General features: G+C 41.7%; 1 protein-coding gene across 2 annotated transcripts in view; it reads left to right on the plus strand.

Annotated features, from left to right (window-relative positions):
- The first annotated feature begins 9,134 nt into the window (after positions 1-9,134).
- Positions 9,135-16,635, plus strand: part of LOC121876501 — a 135,377-nt gene continuing 127,876 nt past the window's right edge. For both annotated transcript variants that reach the window (XM_042381632.1, XM_042381634.1), the window contains exons 1-2: positions 9,135-9,336; positions 9,752-9,830. In XM_042381632.1, the coding sequence (XP_042237566.1) occupies positions 9,150-9,336; positions 9,752-9,830 (266 nt within the window). In that variant the 5' untranslated portion in view covers positions 9,135-9,149. The remainder of the gene's footprint in view (positions 9,337-9,751; positions 9,831-16,635) is intronic.

Genomic DNA, 16,635 nt, shown 5'->3' on the forward strand with positions numbered 1-16,635 from the left:
GAGATACACTCCCCAGCCGTCCACGTAAATCGGATTGAATATGTAAACACCCTAAACGATACACGTGAAATAGTGTTTATTTTCGTTTTCAGTTTTGCCGTCCATTTAACATATATAATTTAGACTCGTATTATGGAGGTAAGAAATTGAAGGAAAAGTTATTTGGTTAAGGAAGTGTGAAGGTTGATTACTAACCTAACCTAACCTAACCATCATCACCTAGACACCATCATCACCCAGACACCATCATCACCCTGACACCATCATCACCTAAACACCATCATCACCCTGACACCATCATCACCTAAACACCATCATCACCCAGACACCATCATCACCCAGACACCATCATCACCCTGACACCATCATCACCTAAACACCATCATCACCCAGACACCATCATCACCCAGACACCATCATCACCCAGACACCATCATCACCCAGACACCATCATCACCCTGACACCATCATCACCACCATCATCACCCAGACACCATCATCACCCTGACACCATCATCACCTAGACACCATCATCACTCAGACACCATCATCACCCAGACACCATCATCACCCTGACACCATCATCACCCTGACACCATCATCACCCAAACACTAACAGTTTTACCTGCGTCATTCATCACCACAATTTACCTGTCATCATTAATAAACATCTTGTGTAATTAAGACGCATTACAAAACTCAAAATTTTCTTTCATTTTTGCCTACAATGATATAAAGTCTTTTGAAATGCATTTAGATTTTTTTCATACCAATCTATTTTTTTTTACATTTTTGTATTCTGATGTATGATGAATGAGTCTTGAATTTTTCTATTGTAATTTATCAATGTATTAAATGTATCAAAGATTGTGTTAGATAATTTGCTAACTAGTAATACAATCATAGAGTATAACCCTGATTTAGTGACTGGTATTGGGGTTGTGTAGTAGTGAATCAAAACAACCTTGAAATAGTCAGTTGTCTTAGGGATTGTATAGTAATGAAGATAAAAGAGATAAAAGGAAGAAAGTAAAAACAGACAGAAAAAATAAATAAACAGAAACACAGACAGACAGACATACAGACGCTGAAAGACATACAGACAGACAGACGCTGAAAGACATACAGACATACAGACGCTGAAAGACATACAGACAGACAAATAGCATCATCTCCACTAATGTCTGAAGAGATTTATGAGTAAACGTGACTGTCTCATCTCTTCTGTTATCACATTCTTCTCCAATTCCTTATTTTCTAACTCCTCCTTCATCTTTATTTTATTATTATTATCCGTACGTGAGGAAGAGAGCGAGAAATAAAGAGAGAGGGGGTGGTATGAGTCAGAGGAAAGCCAGTGTAAAAACAGTCTCACCAAATGCTGTGGGTTAATTTAGGTAGTCGCGCCATGGAGTGTGTTTAAACCATTTGTCTGGACGTCAGCTTGGCTACTACGACTCTTTCGCCCTCACGACTTCACCAGACTCCTCACGACCCCACCAGACTCCTCACGACCTCCCACGACCTCACAGGACCCCCCACGACCCCACAGAAACCCCATGACCCCGTAAGATTACCCACGACCTCAAAGAATTCCGACGACCCCAACCTAAGATACAATACGACCCCACATGACCGCCTTACGACCTATCTACGGCCACCCACGACCCTACAGGACAACCCGTTTATTCAAAATTGCGAATTGATTGTTAGAGCAGAAGAGTGACAAAACTCTCTCTCTCTCTCTCTCTCTCTCTCTCTCTCTCTCTCTCTCTCTCTCTCTCTCTCTCTCTCTCTCTCCCTAACACCCTTCTCTCTCACCCTTACACGTTCTTACCTTTCTCCCTCTCACTCTCCTATACCTTCCCCCTTCCCCTCTCACCCCTCCTTCCCTTCTCTCCCTCACCCTTCCTCTAAACCCCCTCCCTTACCTCCTCCAGTACTCTCATTAAATATTTAGTTCACCTCACTTAGTATCTTTCATTATTGACCGTCCTAAAGAGACAAACACCGGCACAGTTTATCATCGTTCACCACCACGAAACATTAAGGCACCTTGACCCTTTTCCTACGATCGACTAATTGACCACCTGACTATCCCAATATGTTTGACTGTTTGACTATTCTTACGTCCTAGTGACTATTTTACTTTCTCCTTTTGTGGTTTGAATAGTATATAGTGTATGTGACTATCTAACTATCAAGAGTTTTGTGTTTGTGGTGTCTAACTGACTATTACCATTATGGCACCAAAATAGTTACCAATGACAATTTAACTTCCTCCCATAGTTGAAAATATTTCCTCTTAAATTTGCGAAAAAATATTATGTAAAGATATTTTTCATCTGTTTTGGCTAGAGGGGAAAAATATCAGAGGTTTAAATATATATTTTTTTTAATTTGCGAATTTGAGCAAAAAAACAAAAAGTCTATTTAAGGTGGAAAAAGTTATGAAAAAATTTTGTTTGTTTTTTGAAATGAGAGGAAAATAATTTGGCAGTAAATTCGGATCTCTCTCTCTCTCTCTCTCTCTCTCTCTCTCTCTCTCTCTCTCTCTCTCTCTCTTTAAACCTGATGATTTTCACCATTTCCGCCTTCCTCCTCTTCTCTCTATTCCTCCTGCTTCCCTCTTCCTCCACCTCTCCCTTTTCTCCTCCTGTGTCTCTTCCCTCCCGTTCTTCCTCTCCCACTCACCTCTTCCTTTTCTCCCTCACCACCTTCTCTCCTTCCTCCTCACCCCCTCCTCCCTATTCACCCCCTCTTTCTCTCCTACCCCTCTCCACTTCCATCCCCTCTTCGCTTCCTCCCCTCACTCCTCCTTCTCTCCACCTCCTCCCCAACCTCTTCACCACTTCCTCTTCATCTCCTCCCCTTATTCGCCTCCTCCTCCTCCTCCTCTTCGCTTCCTCTCTCCACCTTCTGCTCCTCCTCCTCCTCTTTACCACCTCCCTCCCCTCTTCGCCTCCTCCCCCTCACCCCTCCCTCTCCCTCACCCCTCCCTCTCTCCTAACTCTCCACTAAATCGTGGGCGATAATTCATATGCAGTGTTTGTGGCAGTGATGGAGAGAAGGTGGGGGAGAGGAGGGAGAATAGGAGGGAGGGAGAGTGAGGGGGGGAGGGAGAGAGAGGGGGAGTGAGGGGGGAGGGAGAGAGCGGGAGGTAGAGGAACGAGGGGAAGTAAGTATTAAGGGGAGAGGATGGAAGGAGAAGAGAGGGAGGTGAGAAGTTTAGGGGGAGGAGGGAGATAAGGGCAAGGAAAAGAGGAAGGGAGAGCAAGCATAAACATGAAGGGGAGGAAAGGGGGGGTGTAAATATAGAGAGGGGGAGGCTGAGGGAGAGTAAACAAAGAGGAGGAGAAGAAGAAAGGATGATAATGATTCCGACAGTGGTGTTGATGATGATGGATTTCAGCCGACAAACTAATGTCATGCACAAACAAAAAATAATGATTGTTTATAGGAACAACAAAAATAAACATATGAATTAGTTGACCTTTTTCTAAACTTGATGTTCATTTTAATGTTTTTTATTGATGTTTATAAATAAGTTGAACCCATGACGTAACTAGAATTGAACTTGTTTCTTGGAAGGCAAAGTTTAATTTTTTTTTCGGTTTTCAAGTAAAAATAAAATTCGATTTATTTGACGTATGAGTGTAGTAAGACCGAGGAAGCGACGTGGCTCTGTGATGGTGTGAGTATCACGATAATTATTAAACAATATTTTTACTTTGAACCCTTCATGTGTTGTAAGCGGTCGACTGTTGCGTTGTGAACATTTTCTGATATTTATCTCAAGTATTTAAAACTGACTTATCAGTAAATTGATAAATAGATTTTATTTCATAATATATATATATAAATATATATATATATATATATATATATATATATATATATATATATATATATATATATATATATATATATAGGCATTCTACACTAAAAATGGTATTAAAGCAGGACTTAATAATGATGATGGACCATTATGAAGGCTGTCAGCTACACGAGGCACTGTGAGCTTGTTTATAATTACAGGACCAACGTCCAATAATCTCTCGTCAAACAGTCAACACCACCAGACCTTTTTTCACTCGCTTAAATAGTTGGTTATATATATATATATATATATATATATATATATATATATATATATATATATATATATATATATATATATATATATATATATATATATATATATATATATATATATATATATATATATATATATATATATATATATATATATATATATATATATATATATATATATATATATATATATACCTTCTTTGTGTTACTAGAGGACAGCAAGATGAGCTTCTTTGTATCGTCTCTTCTCACCTTCTACACTTATCTTATACTTCTCCCTCTACCTCTTCTCCTCTAACTCTCTTCTTTCTCATACAAATATCGTAAGCAAGTAGTTTGCTTTTGTTTATTTATCTCTGGATTTGTTTATTTCTATCTGTTTTTTTTATTAATCTGTAATTAGTAAGTGAAACAAACATTAATATCCCTTGACTCTGTAACACTCTAGAGATGCCTATACGACTAACACACTGTAATAATTTCGTGTACTTTTTGTTATGATCGAGTGTTATGTTGAACGAAAGCAGCTGTGACGATATACCACCTGACGCACGCCACCACGAACCCCTTCAGTCGCTGTTGTTGTGTTTTGTAGTGAAGATAAATGTACTTTCTTCTTCCATCTGGTCCTGTAAATTATAATCTTACACTCCCGTTCACCTTGATGCTGTTTTGACTTACTAACTTTGTTATTTGGTTCGATTTACGTAACGTTGACCTTGATTTGCGTAAAGTTTGATCGATTTACGTAACGCTAACCATGATTTGCGTAACGAGAAGAAGGAAGAGCGTTATGGAGGAAAAATATGGCGAGACTAATCATATTGTTTCTTGAGCTGTGTCAACATAAGGACTGTTAGCTGCTATAGGAAGATAAAACAGAGTGACAGAGAGAGACAGAGAGGGAGAGACAGAGGAAGACAGAGACAGAGAGACAGAGAGAGAAAATGTGTTCGTGGAAGGCAGGTAATTTCTCATTTCTATATGTGTGATGATGTTGGTCAGGTGTCTCCCCTTCTCTCCCCCCCACTCACCCTTCTCCCCTCACTCATCCCTCCCATCCACACTAATCCTTCACCACCCGCCCTCCCCCTTCCCCCCACTTACCCTTCCCTCTCCTCCACTACTCACCCCTGTTCCTGCTCCCACTCACCCCTCTTCTTGCTCACCCCTCTCCCTATTCAACCTTCCCAGTCTCCCTCACCCTCACTTACCCCTCCCATCACTCCCCCCTCCCCCCACTCACCCCTCCCCCTCCCCCTCCTCCCCTCCACCCTCCCCCCCAGTCACTCCTCCCCCACTCGCCCTCCTCCCCCTCACCCTCCTCCCACTCACCCCTTCCCCCATTCACCCTCCACCCCCTCCCCCCTCACCCCCTCCCCCTCACCCCTTCCCCATTCCCTCCTCCCACTCACCTCCCCCACTCACCCCCTCCCCCTCACTCCTCCCCACTCACCCTCCCCCACCCCTCCCCCACTCTCCCCCTCACCCCCCTCCCCTCCCACTCACTCGTTCTTCGTTCTTAAAACATCATTATTTCCGTTATTTCTTTTCCTTTAATAAATAACAAAATAAAAACATCAACTAACAACTAGAGTCTGTGAGCATATCGGACGCCATCTTAGGTTAGGTCAGGTGAGGTGAGGGTGGCGCGTGGGGAGGGTTAGCACTAAATTGCCCCTAGTCTCATGCGATGGTGGGTGGGAGGAAGAAGAAAAGGGAAAAAAGAGAAGAAAAAAAGAAAAAAACAGAAAAGAAGAGGAGGAAAGGGTGAAGAAAAGAGAAGAAGAAGACGAAGAAAAAAGCAAAAATACAGAACAAAAAAGAAGTTTAAATGGTTCAAGGAGGAAGAAAAAGAAGAAGAAGACGAAATAGAAAACAAAAGAAAAAGAGAACGAATTAAAAAGAAGAAAATCGTAGAAGATTCCTAAACCAAATTATATATTGATTCTCCTTCTCATCCAACGAATTTTTACTTCCTATTTGGCCCCACAGGATGGATGAGCGTGAAAGGGGAGGAGGTGAGTCGAGGGGAAACACTGAGGGGAGTTGGGGAAGACCGGGTGGAGGAGTGGAGCCGGGGCGGGGCGGGGCAGGGCAGGGGGCGGGCGGGGGCAGGGCAGGCAGGGGCAGGAGGAAGGAGAGGTGCAGGGAGGAGAGTAGAGGGGTGTGGGGAGATGGTGGGAGGAGTGTTGAGAGAGAGAGAGAGAGAGAGAGAGAGAGGTGGCGTGTTAGTTACATTACGTAAGAGGGGACTATAAACCCTTTAATAATGCAATCTCCCCTCCCTCTCTCTCCCCTCTATTCTCCTCTTCCATCATCCCCCCCCTCCTGTTCCCCCTTCCCTCCCCTCCATCCCTCACTCCTTTCCTCCCCTCCATCCCTCACTCCTTCCCTCCCCATCATGAAGTCTTTATTTCCACAAGATCTTCGGTTAAGGTTCTGTTCCAGTTAAGGTTCTGTTTCAGTTAAGGTTCTGTTCCAGTTAAGGTTCTGTTCCAGTTAAGGTTCTGTTCCAGTTAAGGTTCTGTTCCAGTTAAGGTTCTGTTCCAGTTAAGGTTCTGTTCCAGTTAAGGTTCTGTTCCAGTTAAGGTTCTGTTCCAGTTAAGGTTCTGTTCCAGTTAAGGTTCTGTTCCAGTTAAGGTTTTGTCCCGGTTAAGGTTTTGTCCCGGTTAAGGTTTTGTCCCGGTTAAGGTTTTGTCCCGGTTAAGGCTCCATCCCGGTTAAGGTTCCTTGTTCTCGTCTGCTAATGACTACTATTGTAAATGTTTTATTAACTTACTAATTATCAAGTGGCGCCACACACCACTGAGCACACACACACACACACACACACACACACACACACACACACACACACACACACACACACAAATATATATAAACTCGCACAGTATAAATAAGGTAATTTTCACTTGCCGTGCCACCCCCAGACACGGGCGTCGAGAAGTGGAAAATTAGAAGTGAGAGTTGTGTAAGACCTCAACAGAAATGGTCTTTGTCGTGACCTGGACTCACTACTGTGGAAAATTGTGTTTGTTGTTTGCTTGTTTGTTTGTTTGTTTTATTGTTCTCAACGATTAAAGGATTGGTTGTTTTGTCATTGTACAACAACACAAATGTTGTGTCGTAACCATACAACACAGGAAGAGTTGTCGTGTCGTAACTTCACAACAAAAGAGAGGGCTATCGTGTCGTAACCTCAAAACACAAGAAGAGTTGTCATGTCGTAACCTCACAACACAGAAAGGGCCATCGTGTCGTAACCTCACACAATACGTAGTTTAGCAGCTATCATGGCAGCTATTAACTTCCTAATACCATCTTTTAAAACCCCATTTGTGTGTGAAGAGAAAGTTGACAATATATTTATCTAACAATTAAAACCCACGACAGGATTTCGTTATTTATATACTGTAGGCGACAAGGATTTGAGTTTATGATGTAATAAATAGTTCATAGAGAGACAGAGAGAGAGAGAGAGACAGAGAGAGAGAGAGACAGAGAGATGTGGTAAAATCCATACTTTTGTTTGAAACTTTTAAAATCATTCGAGTCTGCTGTAAATATCCACGCTCTTAAAATTTACACAATCCAATCCTATTTCCCGTCATTTAGTTTAGATTTCAAAGAATATAAATAAATAAATAAATACTAAACATTTATATAAGGTTTGTTTTTTGTTTTAGTCAAATAAAAACACTAATATGTTTTAGCAATAAACTGTGTAGTGAGTTTGTTTACATGCGCTGAGGAGCTCTGGGGCGACTAGAAATTGGTGATATAATGTAATGATATAATTAAAGTCTCCCCCTTTAAATTACTATAATTATTAATGGTCTTATGATTATGATAAGGTTTTAGTAATATATCTTAATGGTTAATTACTGCCAGTATGAGTTAATAATGTAGTTAATTACATCATAAGTGGACATTACTACAGGGGGTCTTGATCTTTCTAAGGGTTAAAGAATTATACCATTAAAAGTCCAAATTATACCATTAAGGGTTAAAGAATTATACCATTAAAAGTCCAAATTACACCATTAAGGGTTAAAGAATTATACCATTAAAATTTCTTAAAATAAACCAACGTGTTAAATAATTATACCAATGAAGGTTCCAATTATACCATTAAGGTTTACAGAATTATACCATTAAAAGGTCATAAATTATACTCTTAAGAAAATAATAATCAGCGGTTAAGTTAAAAGATATTTATTTTGTATTATGATAGATAACTACTGTATTATCTATGTCTAATATATAACAATGTTTCTCTCTGTGTTATTGTTACTGTATATGTTAGTAACGGTGTATTTTAGTGTTTGTTTGTGTGTTTGTCTTCGTGTTTATGTTATTGTTTGCTCTGTTTAGTCACTGTTTGTTGTGTGTGTGTGTGTGTGTGTGTGTGTGTGTGTGTGTGTGTGTGTGTGTGTGTGTGTGTGTGTGTGTACACTTGTATCGTATGTGTACCTTTGTTTGTTTAGTTTGTTTCAAAATTGCAGTTGTCTTCCATGTGTACATTTGTGCTGTCAGCTTGTGTCTGTGTGTATGTAACCCTACGTACGTCCTCATGTATACATCATATGTTTGTGTGTACATCCCCATGTGTATAGTATGTTCCTATGTGTGTGCCCCCATGTGTACATTATACGCATTTGTATGTACGTCCTTATGTGTACACCATCATGTGTATATGTTCGTTTGTTCGTCCTCTTGTGTACCATATGTTTGTGTGTACGTCCCTGCATGTACACCATCTAACCTTTGTCTTTGTCCTCATATGTGCACCATATACTTGTGTGTACGTCTTTATGTGTACACTACATACATTATGTCTACCTCCGCATGTACACAATATGCCTGTATGTATGTCCACGTGTGTTTATACCTTTATGTCGGTCCCCGTGTGTACATAGTTTGCATATGTTTGTCTCCTTATGTACACCACATACCTGTACAGTATGTATGTTGGTGTGTACACCTAGTACTTGTATGTTTCTGTGTATACGCCAAGTATTTGTATGTCTGTGTGTACACCAAGTACTAGTATGTGTGTGAGTACTCCACATAACACATCTCAACATTCACCGCACATATCACGCATCAGTCACCTCAACTCACTACAAATCAACTGCTTAATCTATGTTCATGTTAATCTTATCTTTGCAGCTCGCGACCACAACAAGCAAGAGGCCCAGCGCCGCCGTCAACCACCACTATATACCATTTTACAAAGTAATTTTCCCGGACCGGCAACAACTGCATGACTACTGTACATTGTTCTCTAGTCAACTAACCCATTGCTTAGTGTACCACAGCCCAGTTATAAAGATCATTTTTTACCCCCTACCCCTCTACTTAGATAATACTACTTTTAACTACGAAAGTCTGTACCCTCGTATATATTTTTTTATAATATAACATAACCAGATTTGACGGAGCTTTTATCCTATCATAGATTTCTTTACACTACTAGAAAGAGAGAGACAGAGAGAATGAGAGAGAGAGATAGAGAGAGAGAAAGAAAGAGAGATGGTTTTCCAGCCTGGCAGATATTTTCGGGCTCAACCTTGTGAATTTTTTTTCTGTAAACAAAAATTTTTTAGCTTTTTTTTTGTGTATTTTTGACTTGTATTGACGTTTGTTGCAGATGTCAACCTGGTAGCCGAGCCAAAGCCTCACCAAATCGGCCGGAAACGTCCAAATGTCGCCAAGACGGGTGGTGACTGGTGAGTGTAGTCAATTTACATATATCCCAATTTTGGCACCAATTTTTGCCTAGTTAAAAAATCACCAATATTTTTTTCCTTCAAACAACTTAACTTTTAGAGCTTCTTTTTTCCTATTAGAAATTTCTTAAAAAATTTTCTCCGTAAGGATTAAAAATCAATTAATATTTTTTCTCTACTAAAATCCTGCCCAATTTTATTCTAATAAATTTATATAAAATTTTAATATATAGCTTGAACTAACTCTCCTTTCCTTATATATTTATATATTTTACTATTTCCCAAGAATCTATATCTGTTTTTTTATCATATATGACATGAGTTATTATATGTAGTTTTGAGCAATTTATATGACCTACTTTATGATATATGAATAATTTTTTTTAATGTACCTATGAGGCATAAAGCAAGTCTTTATGTACCCATTAGACTATAGTATTAGTTTTACACTCTAGAAATTATACTACTCAACCAAATAATTTTTTTGACTCCTAATCATTTTATACCAAAAGTGGCGACTGTTAGAAAGTATTTTGACTCGCCAATCCATCCGTAGTCAACCTGTCTACTTTCACTCACCTACACCCTAATAAACACCATCCTTTAACCCGAGACAAACTCACCCTCATCACCACCAGTCATCCAAGGATTTCAGATTTTCAGCTCAAGATCTTCCTTAGTTGCTGTCAAACTCTATTTTAATATAGAGTTGAAAGGGGGAATATTTATATGTATCTTCAGTGCTTTTATTAACAGAGTCAGGTAGTGTTTTATCTACTGATACTCAAAAAATATATAACCATTTCGACTTTTTTTTTTTTTTACAAATTTCACTTCCAGTTCTCAATACACCTAATAGGACTTGCTATTGCTAGTTAATATGTTTTCTTACCAATTTTACTATTACAGAGAATATGTGAAGTGGTGTGTGAAAAAAATGATAAATACAAAAATACGTAAAATTAAAGTGAATATATCTCCCAATTTTAAAGATTTCAACCTTAATCCCAATTTCAGAACACCAGCTTTCCTGCCCTCCCTCTACCCTCCCTCTACCCTCACTACTATCATTCCTCTACCCTTCCTTTGCTCCCTACCTTCCTTTACCCCATCTCTGTCCTCCCTACCCTCTCCCTTTTCCCTGACCTCCCTACACCCTCCCTCTACCTTCGCTTACCTCCCTCTCCTCCCTCCCCCCACTACCCTTCCCCCCTCTCTGCCCTCCCTCCCCCTGACCCTCTTCCAACCTTTCCTATCCCCTTCTACCCTTCCTACCCCCATATCCCCCTTTACCCCACCTCTATCCTCCCTACCCCTTCTTTACCCCACCTCTATCCTCCCCTACCCCTTCACCCCTACCCTCCTTCCCCCTCCCTACCCTCCTTCCCCCCTTCCTTCACATCCAATTCTTTTCCACATATTTTTCCCGTTTTATTAATGAACGCTTTGGTCTTTTTATTTATTTATTATTTTTTATTTTAATTATATTTTTTAATCAATGATACACAACGAACGAACTTTTCATATTGCATCAGACACGAGGAATTTTATATTAAGCATCATTTTTCTTTTTTCTTTGCAAAATTCATCATCAACTAAACGCCAGGCGGATACACACACAAAAAAAATAGAATGGTATGACCTGAAATAGAAAATGGATAAATGAAAACCAGGAGAGGGGGGACTGCTGTATTCTGTGGAGACTTTATTGAATTCAGCAGCTGTTCGATGGCTCCAGCTAGATCCAGCTAACAATAACCCAAGCTAAACCGCAGTCAGCTAGGATGACGAGAGCTTGATTTAGATTGCGATGATTCAAAGTTTTTTTTTTTTTTTTTACTTTTTGATCTTTTCAATGTGTGTCTCCCTCTCTCACCTGTGACTGTCTCTCTCCGTCTCTCACCTCTCACTTTGTCTCTCCCTCTCTCCTTCTCTCACTGTATATCTTCCTCTCCCACCTCTCACTATCTCTCTCCCTCTCTCCCTCCCTCCTTATGTCTATCCGTCTCACCTTTCTACCCTTTTTTTCTTCCAATTATCGCCTCCTTTCCCTGTTTCCTCTTTTCGCCTCCTCTCCTTTACTCCTCCTTTCCTTCTCTCCATCATTCTCTTCTCCTCCCTTTTTCTTTCCTCTTTCACATCTCTTCTCCTGCCTTTCCCTTCTCTCCCCCTCTCACGTCATACCTCTCACTATACACTCTTCCCCTCTCCCCCTCTCTCCTCTCTCTCACTTCTTTCACACCTCCACCCCTCCCTCCCCCCCCCCTAGCTGTTCCTCCGTCCTCAGAGTCACGCACATTCACCTCCGTGTCGTGACCACACACCACCTCTCCCACACGAAGCTATTTAGCGGACAAAGAAACAAGGTCCGATTTCCATATATTATCTAAACAAAAATAATTTATATTCCTTAACTCAAATAAGCTAAATTATTATTATTTAAAAAAAAGACTGGCATTTTTATTCTTTCACACTAAAAAAAAGCTAAAATTCTCATTCATTTCGTAAAAAAGCTATGATTTTTATTCTTTCGTTAAAAAAGCTAAGTTTTCTAATTCATAACTAAGAAAGCTATAATTTATTTCTTTAATTAAAAAAGCTAAGATTTCCATAACGCAGTAAAACAAAAGCTATACACCCGTACTTTCCCATTTATCTTAAACTATAAAAAGCAATATTCTACAGCAATAGAAGAAAGGGTATATTCGAACTATACAGAAAAGCTATATTTCCTTACCAAAACTTAAAGAAAAAACTATATATTCTAACTCTTGTTCACTATTTAACACGTGACTCTCTTATATTTTCCTATGTAATGTTCCTATATCCTTTCCTATATCATTTCAGGCTTTTGTGACCTTGTCTATATCACGAATAGGTTTGACTTGTGTGATTACCTGAGATATACCTGAGCTATATTGTCCCAGTGTCATATATGTATAATATATTAAGTCTGGGTTATACTCTGTTGGGAATAGGATATATGGTGATATGGTATATGCTTAGATTTACAGAGATAGCTTAGACTATATTATATAATGTAGAATTTAGACAGTATAGGTGCTATATTATTCCTATACAATGTCATCTATTATTTATACTATACTATCACACTGATGGTATATTCTGCCAGGGTTATATTTTGTAGTTGATATACTGTGTTGAAGGTAAGTTATATATTATTTATACTTTGTCAAGAATATATTATGACAAGAATATACCATTTTTTTATATATTATACTGGGATATATGGAGTCGGGGTATATTATTTTAGATATAATATACTGGGTTATATTTCGGAGGATATACTGTGTGGAAATATTATATCAAAGATGTATTGTATTCGGGTATATCTTTGTCTCGGTGGTATACCATATAAGGGATATATTCCGACTATATTATTTTAGAGGTATTTTGAGTGTATTATACCAAAGGGGATTTTCCTTCCCATTTTCTCCCTCTCCTCTCCTTTCCTCTTCCTCCTTTCCTCCTCCTTTTCCTTTCCTCCTCCTCCTCCTCCTTTCCTCCTCTTCCTCCTTTTCTTCTCCTCCTCCTTTTCTGCTTCCCATTCCTTTTTTCCTCCCCTATGTACTTCTCCCTCCCCTTCTCTTTTCCTCTTTCCTTCCCTTCCTTCCTCCTTTCCCCTGCCCTCTTCCTTTCTTCCTCCTCCTCCCTTCCTTTTCCTAATCTTCTCCCCTCTTTCCTCCCCCTCATCCTCCTTCTCCCTCTTCCTCCCCTCCTCCTCCTCTTCCTCCCCCTCCTTCCCTCCTTCCTCCCCCTCCTCCAGGTAGGCAAGAAAACCATTATACACAGGTAAAAATGGCCACGTTGAAGAGCCATCAAGTGTGGTACCAGCGGCGCCTTGTTTAAAGAGGTGGCCGTAAACAGCTTCCGATAACCGCCCAGTGTTTGTACTATGCAATAAATGAGCATTTGTTTGATCCAAGAGAGTGTTGCATATGCACGATCACACAGCCTCCAGCGCCCCCCCCCCCCCCCCCCCCCCCCCCCCCCCCCCCCTCTCTCCTCTCTCTCTCTCCCATCCTACACCACCCACTTCCTCCATTCCCTTCACCACAACACAGCCATCCTCCCCCTCCCCCCCCCTCCACCTCCCCTGACACAAACCCTTCCTCCTTCCAGTAGCTTCCTCCTCCTCCTCCTCCTCCTCCTCCTCCTCCTCCTCCTCCTCCTCCTCCTCCTCCTCCTCCTCCTCCCCAGTCCTCCTCCCTCCACCTACGTCACCCTCCATCCCTCCTCCACCCTAGGTCACCATTTCTCCCCCTTCCTCTCCCCCTCTTAAGTCACCCCTTCCCCCTGAGTCACCCCCTTCCCCTAGGTCCCCCCCGTCGTGGTGGTGGGCCTTGTTTACCAGGTGAGTAACGAGGGTCGTCTACACACGTTCCCGACATGTTTCACGGCCCCCTGCTGTTTCTGTCTATGCTGTCTCTCATGCTGCTGTTGTTGTGTCTTCTGTTATTATCTCTGCTTCTGTTATTTCTGTCTTTCTGTTGTTACTGTTACGGCATCTCTTAACTGTTGGTAATGCTGCTGCTGCTGTCGTTGGTAATGCTGCTCCTGGTGCTCTTCCCATTTCTCCTCCTTCACCTCCTCCTTCTTCTCTCGTCTTCTTTCTCTACTTTCCTCTCCTCTTCCCCCCTTACTACTACTACTTTTATAATTTGTCCTCCAGCCTCCCCCAATAGCCACACCTTCGCCGCTATTACCTTAAAATTAAATATCCAAGTAGTACTACTACTACTATTTCAACTACTACTATATTACTACTACTATTTACACTACTACCTATTTCTACTATTACTACTATTTTTACTACTATCCTTGGTGGTGTAGATATATCACAGGCTCACACCCCATGAATAGTTAGAGCCTGGGTTCATAGCTCAACTTTCAATATTGCTATGAATACCAAGCAAGCAGGAGGGAGGCGGGGGAGAAGCAGGAAGGGGGGAGGAGGCAGGGGAGAAGCAGGAAGGGGAGGCGAGGGAAAAGCAGGAAGGGAGGCAGACGGAGGCGAGAGAAGCAAGGGGGGGCGGCGGGAAGCAGAGAGGGGAAGGGGAGACGAAAAATTGAGGAGGAAGAAGGGAAGGTCAGGCGGATGAGGAAATAAGAAGGTGAGGTAGGAGGAAGTTGGGGGAGGAGGAGGGAGGGAGCGGTAGAAGAGAGAGGAGAAAGTAAGGAAGGAAGGAAGAGGGGAAGCAAAGGGAATGATGGATGGAAGAAGGAAGGAATGGAAGGAGAGGAGGAAGATGAAGTAGTGGAAGAAAGGAAAGAGAAGGGAGAGAGAGAGAGAGAGAGAGAGACGTCCTTCTCAACATTCAGATCACACCCCCAGCATATATCGGTAACAGACTCACCTCGGATGTACACAGCTCTGACCCCGGGAGTGCTGGGACAAGGTTCTCTCCCACTAAACTGATACACACACACACACACACACACACCCCCCTCCTCTCTCTCTCTCTCGCTGTTACAAATTAATATGTAAAATGATTCAGTAGGCCAATGAATATAAATAAATATATATATATTGAAAAGAGAAAGAGGAGGAGGAGGGGGGAGGGAGGAAGACCACTGTAGCCTCCACTATTACTCACACTACCTACCTAACTCACCTGGGTGGCGGTATTGGGGTCGGTAGCAGCTATGCACCGAGTCACCGCCGCAGGTAGTCCTAGCAACAAGTGGCCACGAGAATGTTTCTCTCTCTCTCTCTCTCTCTCTCTCTCTCTCTCTCTCTCCTCCCTTATCACCAGTTCAACACATCATGGCGGGCCTATTTATGGTTGTTGGCTGGGCTTTAGAAAGTCGGTAATTGTGACTAATATGTCAATAGTGACTCACGCTGGAAAAACTTCAGCCAGTTTTGAATAATTGGCCCCAGGGATTTTTTTTTTCGTTGGGTGAGAGGGTGTGCAGGGTATAGAAGTGTGAGGCAGGGGTGGAGGAGGGAGCGGGGTGGAGGGGCGGGTGGAGGAGGGCGGAGTGGAGGAGGGCAGGGTGGAGGAGGGGCAGGGTGGAGGAGGGGCGCAGTGGAGGAGGGGCGGGTGGAGGAGGGCAGGGGTGGAGGAGGAGAGAGGTGGAGGAGGGCGGGTTGAAGAGTTGAGGGAGGGAGGATGGACAGCAACGACAACAAACCTCCATAAAATCACCATCTCAGTAACAACAACAACAACCTCAGTAAAAACAACAATCACCCAAATAACCTCAACATCGACAACCTCAGCAACAACACCAACAACCACCTCAGTAACAAAACAATAACAACCACCATCCAGAACAAAACAACAACAACAACAACTACCACAGTAACAACAACAACAACATCAGCAACAACTACCACCTCAGTAACAACAACAACCCACCACCTCAGTAACAACAACAACACCCACCTCAGTAACAAACAACAACAACCACCACTCAGTAACAACAACAACAACCACCACCTCAGTAACAACAACAACCACCACCTCCAACAACAAATCAGTAACAACAACAACCACCACCACCTCAGTAACAACAACAACAACCACCACCACCTCAGTAACAACAACAACCACCACCACCTCAGTAACAACAACAACCACCACCACCTCAGTAACAACAACAACCACCACCACCTCAGTAACAACAACAACCACCACCACCTCAGTAACAACAACAACCACCAATTCTCAGTAACAAACCAACCACCACCACCTCAGTAACAACAACAACCACACCACCTCAGTAACAACAACAACCACCACCACCCTCAGTAACAACAACCACCACCACCTCAGTA

This window comes from Homarus americanus, unplaced genomic scaffold, assembly GCF_018991925.1.
Source record: "Homarus americanus isolate GMGI-L3 unplaced genomic scaffold, GMGI_Hamer_2.0 scaffold36035, whole genome shotgun sequence".
Taxonomy (NCBI): Eukaryota; Metazoa; Arthropoda; class Malacostraca; order Decapoda; family Nephropidae; genus Homarus; species Homarus americanus.